At 40.7% G+C, this 27,074-nt stretch overlaps 1 protein-coding gene across 1 annotated transcript; it reads left to right on the top strand.

The window, feature by feature from the left end:
* The first annotated feature begins 5,982 nt into the window (after positions 1–5,982).
* Positions 5,983–26,392, top strand: cdc42ep4.S (CDC42 effector protein 4 S homeolog). The gene is made up of 2 exons (NM_001091399.1): positions 5,983–6,097; positions 24,173–26,392. Exon 2 carries the CDS (start codon positions 24,350–24,352, stop codon positions 25,250–25,252), a length of 903 nt encoding a protein of 300 aa, NP_001084868.1. The 5' UTR covers positions 5,983–6,097; positions 24,173–24,349; the 3' UTR covers positions 25,253–26,392.
* Positions 26,393–27,074: the final 682 nt, after the last annotated feature.

Here is a 27,074-nt window from a genome sequence, read left to right as displayed (position 1 = left end):
CAATGAAGAAGAAATTTAAGAAAAGCAACAAACACACAATGTTGCTAAAATGGGCCATGTGTCAATTCAGCAAAAACTGGTGTATAAGAGCCCTTGGTGGTTAATAGGGTTCCGGGCATTCATCACATAAAAGCAACTGTCACAGAAAATGTAGTAACAATATTGTGCCATAAACCCAGAGATTTCTGAGCTTAGACTGTTCCTGATTATTTTGTGTCACTGTTATATTATATACACCAGGGGTGTCCAAAAGGTAGATCTACCCAGTAGACCTTTAGCTGGTGATCAGTAGATCTCAAGACACTGTCAGAAAACAGCTTTTCTAAATCAACTTCCTGTTTCATGCTTTTCATTCAGATATTTATTACATTAAAGTTACATATTAAATAGATGTTTAAATATAACAATATACATTTCCTCATAAATCAATATTTAAGTATTTTTTTTCATGGAGTGCTAACAATACTTTTATGGATATAGATCATAATGGGACAATATCTCTAAAAGTAGACCTCGCATTAGTAAAGTATGGGCACTCCTGATATACACTGATTGTTCTGGCTAAAATGTAATAGTCATTTGAAACATTATTGTGGAAGTGCAAATCCCTGCATCCCTGCCTTTACTCCTCCCACAATGGCCTTAACAGAGCTAAAGCAGAAAAGCCAGCTTGGAGGAAGGAATCCGTAGAAAATGTGCACTTACAAATAAATAGGTTAGTTAGAGATTATCTCATCCTATAATATGACTGTCTGGTAATAGATAATACAGTGGGGCTCATTTAACAACACTGGACAAATTTGCCCATGGACAGTTACCTACAGCAACCAATCAGTGATCAGCTGCAAGTAGAACAATGAATGCAGCAATCTGATTGGTTGCCATGGGTTACTGCCCATGGGCAAATTTGCCCAGTGTTGATAAATGAGCCCCAGTATGTTTCATACAACGCACTATTGAATTGACATACATATGTAATGAATGGATTGCAATGTAAATAATCCACACAATTACTAGTTAAAATATTCCTATACTATGCATATCATTGGTGTAATTGTATCAGGGTTTAACTAATTAAGCAGATGGCCAGACCTGACCTACCTTTTTCTCAGGTAATATAGTTCTCATATGGGTATGTTTCATATCTACCCCAGACAGGATCCATCTGCCATTAGGCAGGGTAAGAACCTTGCTTCCTCTGCCATTTTTCCAGGTATTATGATAATGCTGCTACCAAATATTGCAGTTCATACTGTGTGATCAGGGTAATTTTGTCACTTCATGATATACTTATAATTGACACTATATTTACTCTACAGTTATACACTCTATTGTTTCCCTACTGCTGCACATCCTGCTAGGTCAGGCCTATAAAGATTATTGATGGCAATGTTATTAATTGGAGATAATATATAAATATAGAGCTGTATTTTTTTGTGGTAACCCTAGTTATGGCTGCTTGTTTCAATAAGAGTGGCATAACTACCAGGGGTGCAGGAGGTGCAACTGAACTGGACCCAGTCGGAGACACTGTGATACAAAGAAGAGAAGGGATGGAGGATAGAATGTGAAAGGGTGTCATACAGAGACTGGGGTTCTGGGAGCAAATCTGTACCTGGGCCCAAGTAAAGTGTAAGTGAAATATGTGTAATTTGCATAAAATTCTAACAGCAGGATTATCCCCAGTCTGTGAGACATAAGGGCAGACTGGCAGGATCCTTGGCCTTGATTTTGTGTCCTTGTCTAGTTTCAATTAGACAAAACAAGAAAATGAGCTGATGCAATGTGGATTTAACAACTGTTCTCCAGATAATCTCTGCTGAACTGTGTTTCACATTCTCATATACAACTGAACACTTAAAGGAGAAGGAAGGCTAAAATTATTAAGCTTTATTAGAAAGGTCTATATAAATACACCAGTAAACCCTCAAAGTAATGCTGCTCTGAGTCCTCTGTTAAAAGAAACACGACATTTCTTTCCTTCTATTGTGTACACATGGACTTCTGTATCAGACTTCCTGCCTTCAGCTTAAACCTCCAGGGCACAGCCTTGAGCATGCTCAGTTTGCTCCTCTCCCCCTCATTCCTCCCCTCCCTGCTGTAATCTGAGCCCTGAGCTATGAGCGAGCAGGGAGAGACTCAGGCAGGAAGTGATGCCACACCATGTCAATATGGCAGCTGCTATCCTAGACAAACAGAGAACACTTCAAGAGATGTTTACTCAAGTATGGTAAAGCATTCTACAGAATAAATATAGTGTTATAGCTTGCACTATTGTAGCTAATCTATTGGCAATAAGCTGCTTCAGTAGCTTTCCTTCTCCTTTAATTATACCAATTTACTGTTGAAATAATGATTAATTCCCCTAATCAATGTATTGATATTTGTGCCTAATATTTATGTGAAGTAGTGTGTTTATGAAAAGCCAGAACAGATAACATAACTTATACACAGAAAAATTATATAACAACATCAATCATCCTTAAAGGGATCCTGTCATCGGAAAACATGTTTTTTTCAAAACGCATCAGTTAATAGTGCTACTCCAGCAGAATTCTGCACTGAAATCCATTCCTCAAAAGAGCAAACAAATTTTTTTATATTCAATTTTGAAATTTGACATGGGGCTAGACATATTGTCAATTTCCCAGCTGCCCCCGGTCATGTGACTTGTGCCTGCACTTTAGGAGAGAAATGCTTTCTGGCAGGCTGCTGTTTTTCCTTCTCAATGTAACTGAATGTGTCTCAGTGTGACATGGGTTTTTACTATTGAGTGCTGTTCTTAGATCTGCCAGGCAGCTGCTATCTTGTGTTAGGGAACTGCTATCTGGTTACCTTCCCATTGTTCTTTTGTTTGGCTGCTGGGGCGAAAAAGGGAGGGGGGTGATATCACTCTAACTTGTAGTACAGCAGTAAAGAGTGATTGAAATTTATCAGAGCACAAGTCACATGACCAGGGGCAGCTGGGAAATTGACAATATGTCTAGCCCCATGTCAGATTTCAAAATTGAATATAAAAAAATCTGTTTGCTCTTTTGAGAAATGGATTTCAGTGCAGAATTCTACTGGAGCAGCACTATTAACTGATTCATTTTGGAAAAAAATTTTTTTCCCATGACAGTATCCTTTTAAGAGTTGTGTAATAGCACTAGGCAGTGGAAATTCTGTTTATTCCACAGTAAGAAGAACATAGATTACAGCACCTCGGCTGAAAAGGGAAGTTTACTGAAGCCCACACAGAGCGTGCACATGCATGTACAATTCTGGACACTATCAAATGTATAAGTGCATATGAGCATAAAAAAAATCTGCAATTGCATTGTCTGACTAGACCCCCTGATACAACAATTAGCTATAGCTATCACTGAATGTAAACTTATGGTGGAACCACAAAAGGATAGGACTGACACCCTTGGCAGGCATCAAGCAGTAGAAAAAATGTATATGCTATGTTTAGAAAACAAAAGAACAAATCTATTAAGGTAATTTTATTTGCAATTCACAGGTTTTTATGTTCACAACCTATTCACAAATTGGCATAATATATCACTAATGCATAAATACCCATGCATATGAGCACTTACAGTCCATACTGTGGGACTGGTCTCCCTGGTGAACCTGAATAAGAAACAGCGGGGCTCCCCTTCAAGGTTAGATAGGGTGAGATCTGGGTAGAATGCCTACTGTATCTGCTCTCCTTGATACACCAGGGTCAAAGGATCAGGAACAATGAAAAGAAAATATTTTGTGCACACTTTTCAGAATTGTGTGTGCACTTTTTTAAAAATTGGTGTGTGCATATCAAAATTATGTGGTTTCTCAAAATTTGTGTGCACAATAGGGAACAGTCAGAAAGATAGTGATACAGTAAAAACAGCCACCAGCCTTGCTCCATTCTGAGTGGCAGTCCAGGGCCGGAACTAGGGGTAGGCAGAAGAGGCACCTGCCTGGGGCACAACCTGCCTACCCCTATTCAATTTTCCCAGGCCGCTTTAGTTTTCACCCTCTGTCCCCTCCCCTCTGCTGATCTCCTACCTGCCGATCTCCCCCCCCCCTTTGTTGCTTCCGCCCCCACCTCCCCTCCATCTTCCTCCTCTGTTGCCTCCTCTCTGTCCCTGTCTGTCTGGAGTGGGGTGTTCGGCCGGCTGGCTGGGTTGCCTAGGGCTCCCAACCAGCTAGGCCCGGCCCTGTGGCAGTTACACATCCCTGACCTCATGGACTTTATACTTGAAACAGTGACATTTATCATAGCCATTACTTCACAGACCCAAGGCAGCAATCCAAGTGCTGGTGCTTTTTATAGTGTTTGCATTTTGTGACTAAAGGTCGTACAATAACAGGGACTGCTAAGCTTCCAAAATAAATTGAGAGGTAGAACGGAAAATAAGCTGATCATATAAAAAAGTCCTGCAACATTTTTACAGGACAGGCTGATTGGATTCAAATCAATGAAGCAGGGACACAGAGCAGATCTGCTTCACTCAGCCTGCAAAAATACACAGGCTGACAACAGCCAGAGCCAACAGCCCGTGTGCCCATAGCCTTTTTTCCTTTTTCAGCCTTAAATGGCTGCCCCCATGCAGGCCCGGATTTGTGAAAAGGCCACCTAGGCCCGGGCCTAGGGCGGCAGGATTTTAGGGGGGCGGCATGCTGCCAAACCACTCCCACATTGGTTCAAGAACACTGGGGATGCACTGGAGAAACAATAAAGGGGAGGGGACAGGGGCGACGAACGGCAGTTGGCCTAGGGGCGCCCACTATGTAAATCTGGCCCTGCCCCAATGGCTACACTGTAACTTGTTTATATAAACTATTGAAGAGTTTCTGAAGCAAACACACCAATTTTACCAGTGCAGCACAGGACATTTTATTTTCACTTACTTTCATAATTTGTTTTCCGAAGTCGCCCGAAGTTGCCTCACAAGGAAACTTCGGGCGACTTCGGAAAACAAATCACTTTGAGTGCCATTTGCATTTACATATTAGCCGACGGCAGGCCCAGATTTGTGGCAAGTTGTTAGGGGAGGCATGCCGCCCAGCCGCTTGCTGAAGAACACTGGGGACACGCAGCTCCCCAGTGCTCTGGTGCGCCTGCAATACATAGAGCGTTGCGGGAGGCGGAGCTAGGACCGCACAGTCTAGGGTGCCGGAATTCCTTATCGTCTGCTCCTATGCCGCGCCCAGTTTTCGCACGGTCCTAGCGCCCCTGGCCTGCGCGGTCCTAGTGCTGGCACAGCCCCCTTTACTCACAAGCGCAAGAGCACCAGGGAGCTGCGCGTCCCCAGTGCTCCACAGAAAGCGACTGGGCGACATGCCGCCCTAGGCCGGGGCCTGGGGGTGCCTAACAGTGAAGTCTGGCCCTGGCCGGTGGGAAGGCAGGGGAGGCGGTTCAGGGAAATTAGTTGCCCGGCGACTAATCTCCCCGAATCTGCCTGTGTGCCCTGACCCTAAAAGACTTTCACTTTTTGCTGTTACTGTTCCTTTAAGTGGACCTCATCCGGAAAAATAGATACTGTTTCCTCATAAAACCGACTCTCCACTGATACTATAGCACGAGATAATGGCTTTTAATAGCACGAGACAAGGCAAAGCTTTTGTTGTCTGCATTTAAGACTGTAAAAGGCCATTGTCACCGGTAATTGCATTTGTCTGTAATTGCACTAAGCAGACTGCATTGTCACTTTAATCAACTAAAGACTTGGGCGGATCTCCTGGGAGCGGTAGGGTTTGTGCCATAGTGGGAGGGGCTCCCACAGAACCTTCTACAGGTTTGACACAGGCGAGGTTTCTAGCAGCCTCTGGTGGGCGCGGTTAACCGAGCACAGCATCTGATCTCTATGTGACTGGACGTTCTGACACCGCCCTACACCACGACGAGCCCCTCTGAGGGGCGGTCTTCATGCTTTAGTGGGAGGAGCTCGCCAAGTGTTGCTGGAAGTCTTTATGTGGCTGTGAGTTCTGGCATAGTCATTCAGCGGGAGTGCTGTCTGGGTGCGTGGATCTTACGAGTGGAATAGGGGGGCACACAGAAAGCCGCGCTAGGATTTATAGCTGTTCCACTGTGGTTTGTTCCCTGGATTTTATCCTGTCACTTCAGGTCAGTATAATGGGTCCCTACAGATAATTCATGTTGGAAGCGCTGCCATTCTACGCCCATGGCGTTAGGCTACGTTGTGCTGTGTGTGCGCTTAATTTATTCTTAGCGCTGCAGCGTTGGGCCCGTAAAGCAAAGCTGCAGTTTTGGCCGCTTACCCATGCCCAGGGTTGGTTGGCAGTTCTCTGATATTCAGTTGCACATCTTTCTATGTAGAAAGAGCTCCCGGCAGCGCATGAGTTACAGGGGGGCGGGATTTCTTATGGTTGTGGCCACCCATTGGTTTAGTCTGTTCCTTTGGCTGAGCTTTCCATGTGTTCCATTGCGCACAAAGGGCCCTTCCAACTCGCTCACAGTCATTGTCTGGAAGACAAGATGTTTTGGGCCAACGGGGGGGGGGTTGTTTTGTTCATGGATTTGGAACGTTTGAATGCATTTATATAGGGGGGTGGCTCAAACGTCTTGTTAAATATTTGCTTGTAAGATATGCATTTATTTCCCCACTACTAAGGGTCAGGCCACACTGGGCGTTTTGGGGAGATTTGGTCGCCTGGCGACTAATCCCCCCCAATCGCCTTTCCTCACTCTGCGCCGGCTAAAATGAAGAAAAAAAACTCTTGCGCTAATTACACGCGCCGATTCGTTTTCCGAAGTCGTTTGAAGTTTCCTCGTGAGGGTCAGGCCACACTGGGTGTTTTGGGTAGATTTGGTCCACTGGCGACTAATCGCCTCGTCTTTGCTGCGATCAATCGCCTTCCCTCACTCTGCGCCGGCTAAAATGGAAAAGAAAAACGCCGGTGATAATCACACGCGCAATATGTTTTCCGAAGTTTCCTTGTGAGGCAACTCCAGGCAACTTCGAAAAACGAACCGCAATTTTTTTTCATTTTAGCCGGCGCAGAGTGAGGAAAGGTGTTTGGGGTGAGGAAAGGTCGTCAGGCGACCAAATCTCCCCAAAACGCCCAGTGCCACACTAAGGCTAACTACTGATCCAGCTGGTGCCCCATGTTGCACCCATAATGCTCGTGAGGAATGAAGGGGTTAAAGTATATGTATTGGATACTGGTCTGTTTGTGGGCCCATAGCATCATAACTCTTTTTAATGTGGAGCCCAATTGTGTCATTGCTCCACTGGGAGACGAAGAGAGACCCCATTCATCTAAACTCTAGTCCGCAAGGGAGGGTCCCATGGATGAGATTTAATGTGAGATGCGTGACATACACGATGAGATGAGCAGCATCTGAAAATATGGACTGAGAATATCAAGGAACGGAATCCACTGACCTTATGATCTCATCTAATGTGACTCACAAGCAGAAGTGACAAAGGGAAGTTTACTCCCCACTTTTAAACTAAAATCTGTTTGTATGTAAGCATATGTATATAAACACTAGACCCATTAAATCCTGCAGATTATATCCTTATAATACAGAAAAGCTATGAATATCTTGTAAATTATATCTTTATAAACTATGAGTTCTGATATCATCAGTTATAAACGGTGAGTTCTGATGTCATTTCTGTCACATGACTCACTGAAATTTGTGTATTATAATAAATAAAGTACCCCCTGTTGCAAAATATGAGGATATTAGAAGTTACCTCGGAGTTCCATGACCTGTATAAAAACACTTGGCCTTCGGCCTCATGTTTTTATATGGTCATGAAACTCCTCGGTAACTTATAAAAGCCCTATAATTTACAAGAGGGGCTACTTTATTCACTATATAAACGGAGCTTAGTGATGTAATTTTTGTCACACGACTCCCTAAAACTTGTGTATTATAATAAATAAAGTACCCCTTGTTGGAAAATATGAGGATGTTACAAGTAACCTCGGACTTTGGCCTCATGCTTTTATATGGTTGTGGAACTCCTCAGTAACTTATCCTTATAAAGGGGGTACTTTATTCCCTCTATAATACACAAAGCCATGAATATCTTGTAAATGATATCCTTATAAACGGTGAGTACTGATGTCATCAGTTATAAACGGTAAGTAGTGATGTCATTTCTGTCACATGACTCACTGAATCGTGTGTATATTATAATATCCTTATAATTTACAAGAGGGGGTACTTTATTCACTGTATAATACCCGAGACTCATCAATATCCAGTAAGTTATACCCTCATAAACAGTGCTTGGGGATGTCATCATTTATAACCGGCTCAGTGCAGTGGGTGTATGTTAATATAATGCATGTCCTGTTATAAAATACACTATTCTGTCTATATTGGGGATGGACATCCTATAGCCATCATCACCTGTGGCATTATGGACTTTCAAAATCAGTAGGAGGCCTTAGTCATAATGGAGTCATGCTTGGGGTGTCTGTAGATCATCATCTAGTCGTAGAAATGCCTATTAATATATTATATACAAACACACATACATAAATATGTATGACTCAGAATTATACACACAGCCTGGGAGCTTGTTTTTCCCAGCAGGGGGTTGGGGCCACAAATTCTCTACATTTCTCTTTAGTTATCGGCCCCTAATATTGTATGACAAGGAGTTTTAACTGTTGGTTAAACTGTCAGATACAAAGAGGTATTACTGATTGGGAAAACATGTTTTTTTTCAAAATGCATTATTTAATAGTGCCGTTGCAGCAGAATTCTGCCCTGAAATCCATTTTTCAAAAGAGCAAACAGATTTTTTTATATTCAATTTTGAAATCTGGTTCTGGTCTGGTTCAGAGGTTAATATTGTTTATTATTTGGTGATTTAAATGGTTGAAAGGGGTTGTTCACCTTTGCATTAACTTTTAGTATGATGTAGAGTGTGATATTGTGAGACAATTTTCAACTGGTTTTTATTTTTGATTATTTGTGGTTTTTGAGTTATTTAGCTTTTTATACAGCAGCGCTCTAATTTGCAATTTTAGATTGCTAGGGTACAAATTACCCTAGTAACTATGCATGGATTTGAATAAGAGACTGGAATATGAATTGGCTGAGGGTTGGAATAGAAAGATAAGTAATAAAAAGTTGCAATACATTTGTAGCAATACAGAGCATTTGTTTTATTTAGATGGGGTCAGTGACCCCATTTGAAAGCTGGAAAGTGTCAGAAGGAAACCGCAAATGATTAAAAACGAAAACAATTAAATAATGAAGACCAATTAAAAAGTTGCTTAGCATTGACCATTCTATAACATATGAAATGCTACATTAATTGTGAACCATCCCCTCTTCTGGAAAAACTCAGTATTTGTTGAAATAAATGTAATTTTATGCCTTAGCAAACCAAGGCCACCTGGAGACCTGTCATTAGAGATCTTATCAGAGGCACAGTGCTAAGTGAATGGTCAATTTGCCTGTATCTGCAGCTCTGTGGTTATGTTCCAAGCTGAATTCACTCTTGGCCCTATGCAAGTCTATTCATGTTGTTCCTCATGCAGCTCTGCTGACTGTTATATTGATTTAGCCCTGACAAGGGAATCCAGAGCTAGTCATACTGTGCAGAACACTGTTCGTGTAATTCAGCTGGGGTTTTCTTGATTTTCACAAGGTTACTTCCCAAAAGGTGAAATCACATAGTTGCACAATCTATGCAGCGTCATCTGTCCCCAGATGGTTGTTATGGAATAGTCTCCTTTCCTAGAAGAGTTGTTAGAGGCAATCCAATCAGTCATGACTTAATGGCTTCTTATAAATAAAAATTAAATTGCACTGGATTTGAAAATGTGACAAAAGAGGGCAAAGTATGTATCAAGATATGATTATTATTTTACATGAGATCACAGAGAAAAGTTTGTCATTATTATTATGTTATATGCCCCTGATAATTATACTCGCCGATGTCCATGTGCGCCATCAAGTACAGGTATGGGACCTGTTATCCAGAATGCTCGAGACCTGGGGTTTTCCGGATAACGGAGCTTTCCATAAATTTCCATAATTTTCATACCTTAAGTCTACTATAAAATCTCGTAAACATTAAATAAACCCAATAAGCTGATTTTGCTTCCAATAAGGATTACCGTATATACTCGAGTATAAGCCGTCCCGAGTATAAGCCGAGGTACTTAATTTTACCTCCAAAAACTGGGAAAGTTTATTGACTCGAGTATAAGCCTAGGGTGAGAAATGCAGCAGCTTCTGGTAAGTTTCAATCAAAAAATTGAGGGTTTCTGCTCCCATTGGAGGTGCCGGCGTTTCGTTTTTGGATGCCGGCGACCATTCTTGGACGCTGGCGAATATTCTTGGAGATTATTCTTGGACACCAGCGACTAATCTTGGACGCCGGCGACTATTCTTAGACGCCGGCGACCGTTTTTGCGTTTGACCCGAGTATAAGCCGAGGTAGAGTTTTTCAGCATATTATAGGGGCTGAAAAACTCGGCTTATACTTATACGGTAATTAAATCTTAGTTGGGATCAAGTATATGGAGTATAATGGAGTCTATGAGAGACAACCTTTTCTGTAATTCAGAGCTTTCTGGATAATGGGTTTCCGGATAATGGATCCCATACCTGTAGCTCCCTGTAAAACATAAGTTGGATAATTCCTAAAAGTTTGGGCGCACATTTTGGACACATGATTATCACAAAAATGAAGCAGTTATTGTGTCCACGTAACAATCACTTGTCGAGAAAGTGCACCCTCACTTTCAGGTGATATCCTTTCAAGTGAGCAAGGGGCTATTTTCAACATTTTGTGCATCCACCAGTGAACTAGCAAATACCCAAGTAACAACTCTCCGAATTTCTTTGTGTACATTTGGTACCAAAGCAGTTTACACAGAAGTGTTACCAAAAGTCAGATTCAAGATTTTAACCAATGGGCCATTCAAAGCAACAATTATATAACTTTAAAATAGTATCCACATGCCAAAAATTATTTTTTAACCATTATCGTGATAGTGAAACATTTTGCTGTAGTGTGGTGGGTACCAAATCACAAGCCTTAAGAAGCTGGTTGAATTTCTAGTGCTGTTTCTGCATGACGTAGACTTTCCTTTTAGTTGTAAAGGCTTGGGAATTTTTTATTAACGTGATTAATCAGCAGTGCCACCGCCTCCTTCTAATGACTCAATTCTCAAACAATATTCAGCTAGAGAATATTCTGTGCTAGTTAGAAAGAGAGGTCATGTTCTGATACTAGAAATCCCATCTTTAAACTAATTTAGTACAGTTATATGAAAAAGTTTGGGAACCCCTCTTAATTCTTTGGAGTTTTGTTTATCATTGGCTGAGCTTTCAAAGTAGCATCTTCCTTTTAATAAATAACATGCCTTATGGAAACAGTGGTATTTCAGCAGTGACATAAAGTTTATTGGATTAACAGAAAATATGCAATATACATCATAACAAAATTAGACAGGTGCATAAATTTGGGCACCCCAACAGAGATATTACATCAATACTTAGTTGAGCCTCCTTTTGCAAATGTAACAGCCTCTAGACACCTCCTATAGCCTTTGAGCTAGGAGTTAATTACACTAGAAATTAGGGACCTGTTTAAGGGACTGTACATACCAGTGCTTAAACCTGTGCTCCCTTGTGTTCTGTTTCAAAGCTTTCAGCTGCAGGGGAGCGCAGAAAGGAACGCAGCCTATTAATTTAAAGGGGCCCGCACTTCATGTGCAGGCACACTCCGTGGAACGGAGGTCAGCCTGAAATGCCTGCTTTGGCATATTTGAGTTGACCTCCACTTTGGTGCTCTGTACTTGCAAGTGGATTGGCACCCTCCAGTGGGCTCCTTTACCTTTACACAAAAAAAAATCAGCACGATTGGCAATTGCAAGTTGGGAAAAAGCCCCTGGTTGTTTATTTTTGAAAATCATGTAATGTCTTAGTGCATGCTCCTTTGTCAGACATAACAACCAGTGAGGGGGTGCAAAATTCAGAGAAACCGCACTTATTTATACAGGTAGCAATAAGAATAAATAGTGAGTTTAAAGTCCCTATTAAAATTGTATAATCTTTAGTCGTTTTTTTTTAATTTTTCAAATATTTAGTTCAAAGCGACACTTTTTATATTGTAAAAACTCTCACTAGAATAAAAAACTATAAAAAAAACAAATAATGTATAATGTAGTTATTACTGACCAGTATCATTGTAGCAACAACAAAGCAATAAACACTGAAAAATGTAAACATACAATCGCTGCCTTCCCCTACCAGGTGGGAGATGCAGTATCCGCCCGTGATATATTGAGGAATCCATTATTCATCTCTGCAAACAGGGAGCAATATAATTTAACAAGCTTTATTAAAGGAGAAGGAAAGGCTTGGTGCACTTGGGGATGCCAAATCGTAGGCACCCCAAGTGATTGTATGGACTTACCTGAAACCCTGGGCCGGTGCTACTATCAGCAGAAAACTGCACCGGCCCGGGGTTATACCAGTGAGTACCACGGAGCGATCCACTTCCGTCTTCTTCTTTCTTCAAATTTCCCTGGGCAAATGCATGCGCAGTTGAGCGTAATAGCCAACATTTTAGTTAAAGTTTAGCTTTTCGTTCTACTGTGCATGCGCAGCCGCGAGGACGAAGAAGATTGCTCCATGGCCCGGGGTTTCAGGTAAGTCAATACAATCACTTGGGGGTGCCTAACATTTGGCACCCCCCAAGTGCACCAAGCCTTTTCCTGGGTGGCAGAGCACTTGTAATTGCCCATCCATAGACTTTTTGTAACTTCCATGACTCAACAGTCAGGTGATTATTATTTACAAGTGACAATAGCACCAGCATGACACATTTTATATAATATATATTTCTATTCTGCTACCCTATACAAATGAAGGGTGTATACTTCAACTATACACCTTGCATACACAGTTATATTTACAGGATGTGAACGAGCCCTGCCCATTAGAGCTTACTATCTAAAAAATGTTCAGGAGAAGTAATATGCATTTAGCTTTGCATAAACAACTGTGGACATAACACAATGCAGATTAGAGTAAATTTAAGCTAAATGCTGCTTGGTCTCTATATATACTGACTGCCTCTAAGTGATACATTATTGCACATTAGCACCTCTCTTATTTATCTTGCTCATAGGGGAAGCCAAAATAAACACATTTGAGACCCCAGGCCTGTGTATAAACAAGCAATGTTCAGTGTATTTATATTGAAGACATAGAGCCCCAGTTGACCGGTTTTTCCCTCTAGGGTTGTCTCTTTCTACAGAAACATATCACAGTGGGAATAAGGCCACACAGAAGACTTGTGTTGCACAGAAAAGTGATGCTTTTTGCCTCGTTGTACGAAGGTAGTGAGCAGAGTCGGCGGTTTGTTGGATGGTTGCTCTGCATAAATGCCTCTTTTCATAGAAAGCAATCAGAGGATCCAAAGCATTGCGGGCAAGTTGGCATGTGGTCTGGAAAGATGCTGCTTTCCAGCACTTGCTTAGAGGAATGGTGAGCACATGCTAGGGGACAACCGTTATGCTTCAACATCTTTACTTGATTTTAGGCTTTCTAAGTAATATTCTATGAATATGTGACTTTGGGTCCTTTTTTACATGTACAGCTGTCGTTATATAAGTCCATATGCACTGGTAAAATGTCCTTTTTTGATGTAGAATAGCGATACTTCTATAGGATCAACTGTCCCCTACATTTGATTCTACAGATTATAGTCCTTCGTGCCAGAGGCACAAAAACCCAGCTACAGTCCTTAGAGCTAGAGGCACATACACCCTGATGTGATTTCATTCTACCTGAACTCCGAACCCTCTATCTGTTTGCCTTACATGATCATTTCTAAGTACGCTGTGTCTTTGTATCCTCCAGTCTACCTGTACATTATTTTTTACATTTTCTTTGTTTGTGTGCCTTGCAAATCCATTGTCTTAAGGTGGCCATACATGGATAGATCCGCTCGTTTGGCGATGTCGCCAAACGAGCGGATCTCCCTCCGATATGCCCACCTTGAGGTGGGCAATATCGGGCAGATCCGATCGTGGGCCCTAGGGCCCAACGATCGGATCCTAGCATTCGCAAACGGGCGGTTGGATTGCGGGACCGCATCAACGAACAGATGCGCCCGCGATCCGACGGGATTTTTAATCCCATCCGATCGAGATCTGGCCGACTTTCGGCCAGATCTCGATCGGGGAAGCCCGTCGGGGGCCCCCATACACGGGCCAATAAGCTGCCGACTTGGTCTGTCAGCAGCTTTTATCGGCCCGTGTATGGCCACCTTTAGCCTGGTAAATTATATGCTTCCTGTAAGGGGCCTTTTCATTGACTTAAGCTCCCCATAGACGCGCCGATTCTTCTTGCCGAACGATCGATTTTAGGGAAGCCCGACCGATCCTTCGAAATAATGGTGCGGTTAGTGGGATTCGAACGATCGTACATCTTACGATTTTTCGGCCGACATCTGTCAGGAAATTGATCGGCCAGGTCAAAAAATCTTTGTTCCCAGTGCAATCTATCTATGTTTGCAGGGCCAAGCAGGCAGCTCCCCTTTGTTTTCCTGGCAAATTGGTCTTTTTAGTTGATGGTAAATTGTACGATCGTTCTGAGAAGATCGTGGTCTCACGATCAGAATCTGATGTTTTAAAAATCTCAACATCTATGGCCAGTTTAACTTAAACTTTAATATCTGTAGTAAATGAGAGGTAGTGGTGGTTTCTTCCCCAGAAGATTTCAGAGCTTTATAATTTGGTCTTATAATGTCTCATTAAAGAAAGAAACCAAATCATGCAAAAGTGACTTAAAAAGCACACTAGAACAAGGAGTATTGCTATATATGTCTGATCTTTCTAGATACGGGTATGGGACCTGTTATCCAGAACCCTTGGGACCTGGAACTTACCGGATAACCGGTCTTTCTGTAATTTGGATTTTCATACCTTAAAGGGATTCTGTCATGATTTTTATTGTGTAGTTTTTATTTCTAAATTACACTGTATACACTGCAAATAATTCACTCTACAATATAAAATTTAATTCTTGAACCAGCAAGTGTATTTTATTTAGTTGGTGTGTAGGCAGCCATCTCGGGTCAGAAAGAGCCAGCACTAGGATGGAACTGCTCTCTGGCAGGCTGTTGATTCTCCTACTCAATGTAACTAAATGTGTCTCAGTGGGACCTGGATTTTACTGTTGAGTGCTGTTCTTAGCTCTTCCAGGCAGCTGTTACCTGGTGTCAGGGAGCTGCTATCTGATTACCTTCCCGTTGTTCTGTTGTTAGGCTGCTGGGGGGGGGGTGGGGGGGTGATATCATTCCAACTTGCAGTGCAGCAGTTAAGACTGAAGTATATCAGAGCACAAGTCACAATACTGAGAGCAGCTGGGAAACCTGACAATATGTCAATCTCCAAGTCAGATTTCAAAATTAAATAAAAAAAACAAAAATCAGTTTGCCTTTTGAGATTTCAGTGCAGAATTATGCTGGAGCAGCAATATTAACTGATGTGTTCTGAAAATTTTTTTTTTCCTATGACAGTTTCCCTTTAAGTCTACTATAAAATCATGTAAATATTAAATAAACCCAATAGGCTTATTTTTAATTGTAAATCAAATGAAGTTATAACCAATCACCTCTCCATGTTGAAATTATATTAAATAATATTGGCAGCCAGCAGCCCTCCAGGTGTTTATAAATTACAATTCTCAGCACACACTGAAAGACTCTGGCCATAGGCTGAACATATATGTATTACAGGACACGGATATATTGCTGACCCCTGACTGGAGGATGACATTTCCACAGGCCTTCAGAATTGTCCTGTCACAGGACTGTGTTTACATACCCAGGTTTTAGACTTGGCTGGAGTTATTTTGCTGATCGAGACAAAGCCCGTGTTACATGATCTTTGACCAGAATGCAGTGACTGATATATTTATTTTTTTGCTGACACTGTGTGGCTATTGTGCTAGAAAAGGCAAATTTAATCTTATAAAGAATACATTTATATATAATGTGAGTAGAGCTGAATACAGAAACCTAGTAGTGCAGGCCATACGGATGAATTATCTTATTAAATAAGAATTACGTACACCTATATAAGTATATTTTATTCTGTTCCTTATACTATTCACTTGTATGGTCTAATTTATGTATTTTGAGTCAGATCTATGATATCTAATTTCACTACCATGGGGAAATACATTCACAGGAAGTCAACCCACATCTGACCCTAACCCACCACTCCACCACCACACAACCCTAAACCGGTGCTCCTCTGAATTTATATATCTGTGCAACAGCAGCCTCACTATGGTGTCACGGAAGAGGCCGATCAGTTGCTAGTCTATACAAACGCTCACTGGAGGCAGAGGCCAGCACAGTAAAGGCATAAATTGCAGAAGGAAGAGTTAAAGGACCAGTAACATCAAAAAAAAATTTAAAACAAATTTGTTTGTATACAATGAAAAAAAACCACCAAGACATATTCAACTTTAAAATAGCAAAGTCTTTTTTTTAAGAAATAACTTACAGAAAGTCCACTTCCTGTCTTCTTCAGAAAAGGCAACAGGGTGACCATCCATCCTGCGGCGCTCGATTTCTCCTCCCTGGCTTCCCTCTCTACTCCAGCTCATGCTGCTCTCAGACGTGGCCACACTGACACTGCGGATCTGGGACTAAACAACCTCTCCTCCCGGGCCGGGCTGAACCTGTCCCTGCCATTACCTTCAGCTCCATCCTGCAGTAATAATGCCAAACCATTATATGTTTCTATACAGAATGAGAAGTATAATTCCCAAAGAGCTGCTCCAGGGCTAGTTCTGCACGTGTCAGGTGCTGCCAGTCTCTGCAACGGAGAAAGAAAATATTTAGTAAGGAAATAATGACTGCGCCGAGTTGTTGCCTATACTTGTGATTATCGCACCGACTAGAGACTTGATCATAAATAACAAACTGCCTAAGAACTGCGCTACTGACTTGTTGCATTTTAAATTCGATCGGGATGACGCAAAGGTCCGATCGTACGAATCCTCGATTTGTACTATTTTCGGATCGTGTGTGGAGTGTACCGACATCTGTCGTGCCATGCTGATTGGTCGTTCAGTCGATCGGACAGGATAGAACATTTCTGTCGGCTGCCGATAATATCTCTGCATGTATTGCTGATCTGACGAACATTTGCTCATCTGTTTTTTCTACTTTATTTGATCTGAAAGGTTAGTGGCAGGTCGGGAGATAGGGGAGGTCCAATCGTTCGATCTTTGCATCTATGGCCAGCTTTAGGCTACTGCCACATGCGGCTGTTTCTTGGCCTGCACAAGCCAGTCTATAAATTAAGGAGGAATACCGGGCCGGGTGGGAGTTGGGAAGGTGGCGGGTGAGGGTCGAGAATTTCTCAACCCGCACACCACTACTTAACCTATAATAGAGAAAAAAACATTTGTAGTTGGCATCCTGTTTTTTCCAGAATTATCTATCAATTCTAAGCAGCTGCACCTAGGCTATATTCCTATCTGCTTCTCATAGTAATCTAAGGGAAAAGCAGGCCTCTGCTCACTGCTCACTTCTCTGTTTACATTATATGTGCAATGTCCAGCTGTAGGAGACCCAGTGAACTGTAAGTTGGAGGGGCCTGGACACATTGTACAATGGCAATAAAATTGTAGCCTCACTAAGTGTTTTTTTGGCTGCTGGGTCAGTGATGCAGCTTTTAAAACTGGCTAGAGATTTAATAATATAGTTAAAAAGACTATAAAATGAAGACCAATTAAAAAGTTGCAGGACAGGATATTCCATAACAAAATAAAATTTAACTTAAAAGTGAACTATCCCTTTAACATATTTGGGAATTCATAGTATAGTTTGCCATCCGCTTTTGGATTGGACTCTAAGGGGCTTATTTATTAAAGTCCGGATGGTAAAAACTCGGTTTTTTTACTATAAAATCTAAATTTTTAGTTGCAAAAAAAACTTACATTTTTCGAGATTTATTATACTCATAGGCTGCAAAAAGTTCAAATCCGAAAATCTGGCATCTCAGACCTGCCAAGGTTGTATATAAGTCAATGGGAGAGGTCCATATCCTATTTGGAAGTTTCTGTGATCTGTGCTGGAATTAGCACAAAAATCTAACTATTTTGGCCAAAAAATTGTGTACGATTCAGAAAAAATGGCGAAAAAAAGAGCGAAAGATCTGAAATCATCATATGATTCAGGTTTTCGCTCATTTTTATCAAGTTTTTCCCCGATCCGATTAAATCAAGTTTCTTTAATAATAAATAAGGTCAAATCGTGGATTCAAGTTTGGTCTGACTTTTTTAAATTAAATAATCTGGAAAATTCAGATTTTAAATAAAATGTAATGTTTTGCTAGTTTCACATGCTCCTAGAATATCAGTGGCTATATAACCATTTAGTTAATTTAAATGAGAATACCCCCAATTACAAAAACTATTACAAGCATGAAAACTGGGGTTTACCGGAATTTGGGATCTTTCCGTAATTTGGATCTCCATACCTTAAGCACTTTCATTATTTAAGTTGACTGTATCTACATTCCTGAGACAATTTTTTTAGTATTTTTTTTTAAAAAAAAATAACAATCCAATTGGTTTTAACATTAATTAACCCCAATAGGATTGTTTTGTCTCCAATAAGGATTCATTTTATATGCTAGCTGGGATCAAGTACAAGGTACTGTTTACAGAGGAGAACATCATTTTTATAAATTTGAAATATTAGATTAAAATGGAGTCTTTAGGCGATTTCCTTCCTGTTACTCAGAGCTTTATGGATAACTGATTCCATAAACGTTTAAAAATAGATATTCCACTTTTTCTAGCAAATAACCAGTGGATGACAGGGGTATTTGAGAGCCATATTAACTAAACACATGCCCCTTTATGTACGATACCTCTGTTGCAGGCGCAAAGCTAATTCAGGAACATGATACCGAAAACAGAGACTTAGGAATATGCTGCTGGGGTAGATGCCGACATGTTCTATTTTTGGCTATTTAAGTGCTTCCTACCTTCATTGACTTTACAGTGGGACAGGTGCCAAGTGGTTCTCAGAATACAGAAAACGAAGGATTGTTGGCTAGAAAGGAGTTTTAAAAGGGATAATCTGATCAGTTCAACAGAAGGGTATATATTCACTTTATTTTCTTTATAAAGGTTCTCTGAGGAAAGGCTAAAAGACTGGGCATTCTACAATGGTTGCTTTATCTACATATGTGTGTTCAGAGCAGTGGGTGCAGCCATGATTGTTCTCATGAGGTCACTTCATCTACAGACTAATGAAAAGCCACCTACAGTCGCCAAGTCATCAGGAAAAATAGTTAATTGCTTGCTCAGATTTAATAAACACTAACCTTTAAACAAATCATCTCACTTTATTACCTTGGCTGCATTGTAGCTCTGTGCTAATGTATTTTTAACAAAGCTCATTAAATGTTGTAACTGGTATAAGCTGTGTGTGGTTGACTGTAAGTCTGAACTGGCAGCTTTTGGTTAGTTATTTATCTAATATAATCTTTTTGAGTTGCCTTTGACTCTGAGCTGTACATGTGATAGCCCACCCCATGATCTAGCCGCTTGCTCTGGGCCACTAACCCCATGGATCCCTCTTCCTCTTTAGATCTGAGGATGCATGTGATTTATTTTGTATGTATTTTATTAATATCTATCTTTTTAATATTAGTTGGAAACAAACAAATATATTTCTGATGAGGTATGATTGTTGGCCTGCCGATTGATTCCAGGGCTCTGCTGTTAAACTTATTTTGAAAATGCTCCAATTGATCTTTGACATTCAAAACTATGGAAAAGGAGGTCTTAAGAGTTCTCATGGTATTCCTAGCGTATAGCTGTATCCACTTGAAAGCCACTAAAGCTAACCATACAGTGGCGTTTTCTATATGGCAGCGCTGTCCAACTGGAGACCCTCCCCTAGTGCTACCCCCCCCCCCACATGAAAGTCTGCCTGCCGTGACTGCTCACCTTGTGTAACCCTTAAAAAGTATTGGTTCTGGGGTTCACTAGCCCCTGTATTGTTTACAGCTCAAATTCAGAATGTAATCCCCTGCATTGTTTACACCTGTAATCCCCCCAGTATTATTCACTTCTATTGTTCATACCCCTAAAGCACTGTACTATTCACATCTCAGACCCAGACTGAAAGTGCCCACATTTGTCACCTGTTCACACCTCAGACAAACTGCTTGAGGGGCACCAGCATTGCAGCACAATATGAACTGTGCATCTAAGAGTGTTCCTGATTGGTTTCCCCATCTCCTGCTGTATTCTGTTTGCCCTATGCTACTTTTGTGTGCCATATTCTGCCTGCCCTATGATCCCTGTGTGCCATACTCTGCCTGCCCTATGCTCCCTGTGTTTGCCATACTTGACCTGCCCTATGCTCCCTGTGTTTGCCATACTCGGCCTGCCCTATGCTTCCTGTGTGTGTCATACTCTGCCTGCCTTGTGCTCTCTGGGTGTGCCATACTCTGCCTTCCCTGTGCTCCCTGGGTGTGCCATACTCTGCCTGTGTGTACCATAGACTGCATGTGGAAGGTGAGCCTTTGGAAATTGTTATTAGGGGCCCCTTAAGTGCTGGGAGGGTGCTGTGTTATCCACATGGGGAGGAGGAGACATGTGGATTGAAGGGTATGTTTTAATATGCCTTACATTTTTCACATATGAGTGATATCTCTGCAGTGGGCACCGACCATTTGCTTTTTTTGGTGTGCTACCACCATTAATGTGGTCATGGTCATAACCGTTCTTGTGGTAACATGGATGTGGTTTAAAAACAGGGAGTGGTCAACACTGGCTTCCATTATGGTCCCTCCACCAAGTAGACCAGACAAATTCTGGCCCTAGGTACCACAGAAGTTGGACAGCACCACTATATGGTATTGAACCGATCAGTCTGCCGAATGACCGGATACCATACAAGGCCACTTTTCAAGGCAGCTCCTCTTTAGTTCCACTTCTGTTAATGCACTGGCAGGCATGATACTTCAACAATCAATATCCATATTAAAAAAGATATTATAAAGATGTTACATGTCACTTCTGTTTCCAGAAGTTGCCTTGCAAGAAAACTTGTGTGTGGTTCCTGAATTAATACAGCAGTTAAATTGATGCTTACATATTTGGGAACACTCCTGATTTATGTGCTCATAATAGTGTTTGCATATGGCTGTATTTTCCAAATGAGAACAGCCTGAACTTCATATATGGAATGAGATACCTTCTTCAGTTTTTAGCTAGTGTTGGGAAGCGATTTCAATAAATCCATGACATTGCTTTGGCACAGGTTAGAATTCATTTATAGTTATAATTGATGTGCCAGCATCATGTTAACGGAACAGTAACACCAAAAAGTGTTTTCAAGTAATGAAAATATCATGTTGTACTGTTGCACTGCACTGGTAAAACTGCTGTGTTTGCTTCAGAAACACTACTATAGTTCAGATAAATAAGCTGTAGCAATGACGGAAATTGTAAAAAGGCTATATGTCACAGGATAAATTGTGGATAACAGATAACATCATTATGCTCCACAGAGCTAATCTGATATCTGCTGTGTAACCTGAGACTTTTCTCCTTTGAATGGCTGCACAGCAGTTTATTTATATAAACAATAATAATGTTTTTGAAGCAAACACAGCAATTTTACCAGTGCAGGGCAACACTGCATTATATTTGTATTACTTAAAGGGATCCTGTCATCGGAAAACATGTTTTTTTCAAAATACATCAGTTAATAGTGCTACTCCAGCAGAATTCTGCACTGAAACCCATTTCTCAAAAGAGCAAACAGTTTTTTTTTTTTTATTCAATTTTGTTGAAATGCTTTCTGGCAGGCTGCTGTTTTTCCTTCTCAATGTAACTGAATGTGTCTCAGTGGGACATGGGTTTTTACTATTAGGGTAAGGACACACGAGGAGATCCAGGGAGATTTTGTCGCCTGGCTACTAATCGCCTTGTCTTTTGAGCAACTATCTCCCTGAAATTGCCTCACTGAGGCAACTTTGGGCAACTATTGAAAACGCATCGCCGTGTGTGCATTAACGCAGGCAACTTTTTATTGTAGCTTATGGGAAAAAACGCTGAGGCAGTTCAGGGAGATAGTTGCTCAAAAGACAAGGCGATTAGTAGCCAGGCAACAAAATCTCCCTGAATCTCCTCGTGTGTCCTTCTTATATCTACCAGGCAGCTGTTATCTTGTGTTAGGGAGCTGTTATCTCGTTACCTTCCCATTGTTCTTTTGTTTGGCTGCTGGGGGGGAAAAGGGAGGGGGTGATATCACTCCAACTTGCAGTACAGCAGTAAAGAGTGATTGAAGTTTATCAGAGCACAAGTCACATGACTTGGGGCAACTGGGAAATTGACAATATGTCCAGCCCCATGTCAGATTTCAAAATTGAATATAAAAAAATCTGTTTGCTCTTTTGAGAAACGGATTTCAGTGCAGAATTCTGCTGGAGCAGCACTATTAACTGGTTCATTTTGAAGAAATGTTTTTTCCATGACAGTATCCCTTTAAAACTCCTGTTCCTTTAACACAGTGTCAATATTATGGCCAGTGTATATAAAATATCTGGTTGCATATCAAGGTATAGATTTATGCCAGGTTGAGGTAATGTAATGTTGTTCAGGCCTGCCCAACTAGGGACCAATGGTCCTGATATGTCTCCATAATTGTCAGCATGGGCGCCATAGACGTGTTTTATAACATCAATATTTTAATATAATTTAGCTCTCAAACATGTCTTCTTTTAGATTATATGTCCACATCATGGAAGAAGGTAGGAACCACTGTTTTAGATCAATGTAATTGGTTATGGAGCAGCGTTACAAGGCATAGAAGAATCGGGGCAAATTATTGGTAGCATAAATGGTAGAGTTATGGGTCTCTTTTGACCAGCTGCAACGCTTCACATACAGTTGCATGCATTTATTGTCAAATAAACACATCATGGGTATATGGCCTGCTTTAGCTATAAATAAAGGAACTGCCCCAAACGCGCTGTGTGAACTGCACTATATGTACTTGTTTAGAATTTATTTTAAACTTTCTGGTGTTCTTGGTCCAAGTCATCCAGTTTTATTACTGGTAATCACATATTGCAAGATTTCTTAGGGCTCTCTGTTACTTGAGGTCCACACCTTCCTCAAATTACCCAATTTCTTCTCAGGACAGATTACCAGGAGCTGCATTGTAAGGAATGTGCCTTTTCCATGAATAGTTTTCACTTTTTCTGTGTGACTGACAGGTCTATGAATAAGAAGAAGCCTAAGGGTGAAAACTTCACATGGGTTAGCAGTGCCGGACTTTTCTTGCTTGTTTTCTTTAAAGATAAACCACTAAGGCTATTAGCACAACTGTCAGGCAACATCTCAGCTACAATTCCTTGTTTTCTACTTGGTTGCATCTGTCACTCTCCTTCCTTCTTGGAGAACACTCATTCTGACAGCTGTCAGTGTTAATGCCCAAACACGTCTATAGCGACTACATTTTTAAGTAAATGGGGCCAGTCTCAAATGAAAAGCCTAATCCCAGCATTGAATGGACCTCTCAGTCTTTACACTTTAGGAGATGGGATGAGAGGTGGGTTTGATGTTTCTTCACTGCACTTAATTCTGATTTTTCCTAAGCTTAAACATTGTTTTGTTACGTTACTGACTGTACAGCCAGCCACTCAATCAGACAATCAGTTCTCTATCTGGCTTTATCTGATCTGGTCAAGAGAAGGCTACACATTGCATTGCATTTTTTATTAAATGGGTGACGAAGGGGAGGTTTTTGGTTGGTTCTATTCCATTAGCACATGGATTATTGCTGCCTATTGTAGTAAAGTCTGTGAGCAAAACTGTGAAAAGCTGCTGGGCATTCTGGGTGTTCTTAATCTGGAGATGTTTTGGGTGTTTTGCTTAATTCTGTTTATGACAATATCCATAGCGTAACACACCTGCAAACACGCTGCCCTTTTATGTGATTCGGCATTGATGAATTATATTTATAGAAAATTATACTGTATTAAAAAGTAATTGATGCTTTTGGTGTGAGTAATGATTTGTACATCAGCTGGATATTTTGTATTCAATGATATATAAGGTATTTTTACTGTATTGCATTGCTGGTAATATTTAAGCTTCTTATGTGATGTTTTTTTTTATTTCTCTGTTTAGATTCTAATGGATGGTTGGAGCTGGAAGTTAACTTGTTTTCCTGGAACGTCCTGTTGAGTAACATTGGGTGCACACGCTTCACTTGTGACTCATTTTCTGGTTGTGAAAAAGCAAATAAGGAGCCTTTTTCAATAGAATAAGGTGCTTCTGTTAAACAACAGATTCACAGGTATAAAAATGCCTATACTTAAGCAGCTGGTCACCCATCCCACTGCCTCAAAGAGGCGCTCACGGGCAGACCTCACAGCAGAAATGATCAGTGCTCCACTGGGCGATTTTCGGCACACAATGCACATTGGAAGGGCGGGTGATGCCTTTGGAGATACATCTTTTCTCAGCAGCAAAGGCGATAATCAACCAGAATCAGAAGAACCTGTTTCCAAGCCAGGGTTGCTTTCTAGAACTTTTCGCAGCAGCAAACGGTCACTTTCAGTGACACGCAGTGACCGCAGAGACATGTTAGGTTCCCTCAGGGACTCTGCTATCTTCGTAAAAAATGCTGTTTCCTTGCCCCAGTTGACTGAGAAGGAGGCTGAAAAGACTTCTTCCAAGAAAATGCCAAAAAGCCTCTCCTCCAGCCCAGTAAAGAAGGTGCATGAAGAGCAGCATTTAAATGGGGCATCTGCTCAAAGTCCAGCAACTGTTCCTGATGCAGCCTCTGTAGAGAGGGAATTTGGAGAACTAACAGACTTGCCAGAGCCTGCACCAAAGAGTAGCTCTGGTATGAAGCATGCAGAGTCTATCATGTCATTCCATATTGACCTAGGCCCATCTATGTTAGGGGATATCTTAAGTGTCATGGACAAAAGTCAATGGGAGAAGGACCTGGACCATAGCCTTGATGACCTTGATGGAAATGGCTCTGTATCTTCTTGGAAAATGGATCCTCCACCAACATGTTACTCATCACGTGCCCCTAATTCAGAAAGCAGAATGCCTAGAGTAACCAACAGTCAAGCTACCAAAGACAACCATTCTAAGTCTAGAGACAGATCATTTGTCGCAGAAGACAAACCAAAGAGGGGAAGAGACTTTTCTTTTATGGATGAGGAAGAAGAGGAAGATGAGATCAGAGTGTAAAAATGACTCATTCTCAAATCCAAAACTCTATGTATTTTTCTAAAAAACAAAAACCTGCTACTATAGCAGCTAATACCACATCCTTGTTGATGTGTGTCCCCAATGCAGAAGTTGACTAGGTAATTATACTTCCATCTATATTCCATGTGGAACCAGGATGAAAAGGTTTTTTTCCCATCAAACATTACAAAAGTATTTCCTATGGATATATAGGGTCAATGAAAAGTGATTTGGGTCTGTTCACTAGGGTACAAGACCTTGGCCCTTGCTGGGTACTGGAACAGAGGATGTCAGATGTAAAGCCCTTCTTAAGTTCACTTAAAACCACAACTGAACAGTGTCTAGACTCTCTTTGAACCTCTGTATATATGCTTTGTCTAGCCTCTTGTCCTTCTAACTTTGATAATAGAAAAATTATTGGAACTGATGTTTAGACTGATTGCAAGAGGAGAGGATGACTTTGCATGTCCGATTCACTTTGTCACATTCCTTGAACTAGCCAGTTTCTGGCATTCTGTGTTTCGCCTGGAAACCACAAACTGTGACAATCTACGATGAATGGGTTGTGTGTTAGGGGCAGTCTGCTGTACAAAGTCTTCACAAATACTGTGTTCTAGTTATTGAGTACTCAATCTTTGCCTAGTGAATAACTAATGGAGGTCTGCCAACACTAAGGGGTCACACGGTTTTGAGTAACATTGTGGTTGCACTTTCATAAATAATAGTCAGTTATGTATACAGGCTGCCAGAGGGTCTCACAAAGCAGGACCGTACATTTTGTCTGACTGTTTAACCGTAGACGCAGTGAATACTAATCTTAAGAGTATTGTCATATTTATAGTGCTCAGTATAATAAAATAAGACACTATGCAATTTGGCCATTAAAAATATGGTTACCCATGTCATATAATCTCTAGAATTTAAATGGAACATTAATTTTTGATTTTTTTTTGTCTGCTGCTTGAAAAAAATTAAGAGCATTGACCAAGGAGAGAAAGATATTGCATGGTCTGTTCAACCACAAAATTGGGGATATTTCTTGCCAAGACACTGACAAATTTACTGTATATGGAATACAGATTTATTTAAGTTCTGTACCTATTTTGTGCTGTTGTTTGCATAAAAAAAAGCTTTTTTTAATTCTTGTTTTTATGTTTTTCAATATCTCATGGATGATTTCATTTAAAGGATTACAACAAGATTCTAGTGAATATGCTGGGGTTACCGACCAGAGAACAGGCATTTGCTGGCTATGAAAGTAAATAAATATGAATTGGAAAATATAAAAAGTAGCATTTATTTGCCATAAATGGAAGCTAATATTAAACCTTAAATTAATATTAAACCTATTAAATTTTTGTGGGCAAGTTTTTAAGGGGAAAAACTAAATTTTTTAGAGAGAAAAAATGTTCTGAAGCTGAAATCCAAAAATACTTCAGCTAAAACGGCAGATGGTCCCTTTAAAAATTGGAACATGTTTTATACCTTCAGGATGTTTGATGTTGGTTTTCATATAACTATTCATTAAATTCGGGTTGTTGAGCCAACAATTCTATCGATTTTTCGGAGCGACAGTTTTCCTTTTTCCCTGCATCGATTTATTGGTAAATTAAGGGGATTCGGGTTTGAGAGTTTGGTTGAGTTTTTTTTTAGTTATAGTGAGAAAAAGGCAAGTTTTAGTAAATACCCGTCATTGGAGAAAAATAATGTGCAGTGGCCAAAACTGTCTGAAAAAATTTAAGACCTGTGAGTGCAGATCTTTCTAGATCAGTATAATCAAAACGGTAATTGATCCTGTCCAATTAGCAGCTGATTTTGTCCA

The sequence above is a fragment of the Xenopus laevis genome, chromosome 9_10S, assembly GCF_017654675.1.
Source record: "Xenopus laevis strain J_2021 chromosome 9_10S, Xenopus_laevis_v10.1, whole genome shotgun sequence".
NCBI lineage: Eukaryota > Metazoa > Chordata > Amphibia > Anura > Pipidae > Xenopus > Xenopus laevis.
This window is presented reverse-complemented; position numbering and strand designations above follow the sequence as displayed.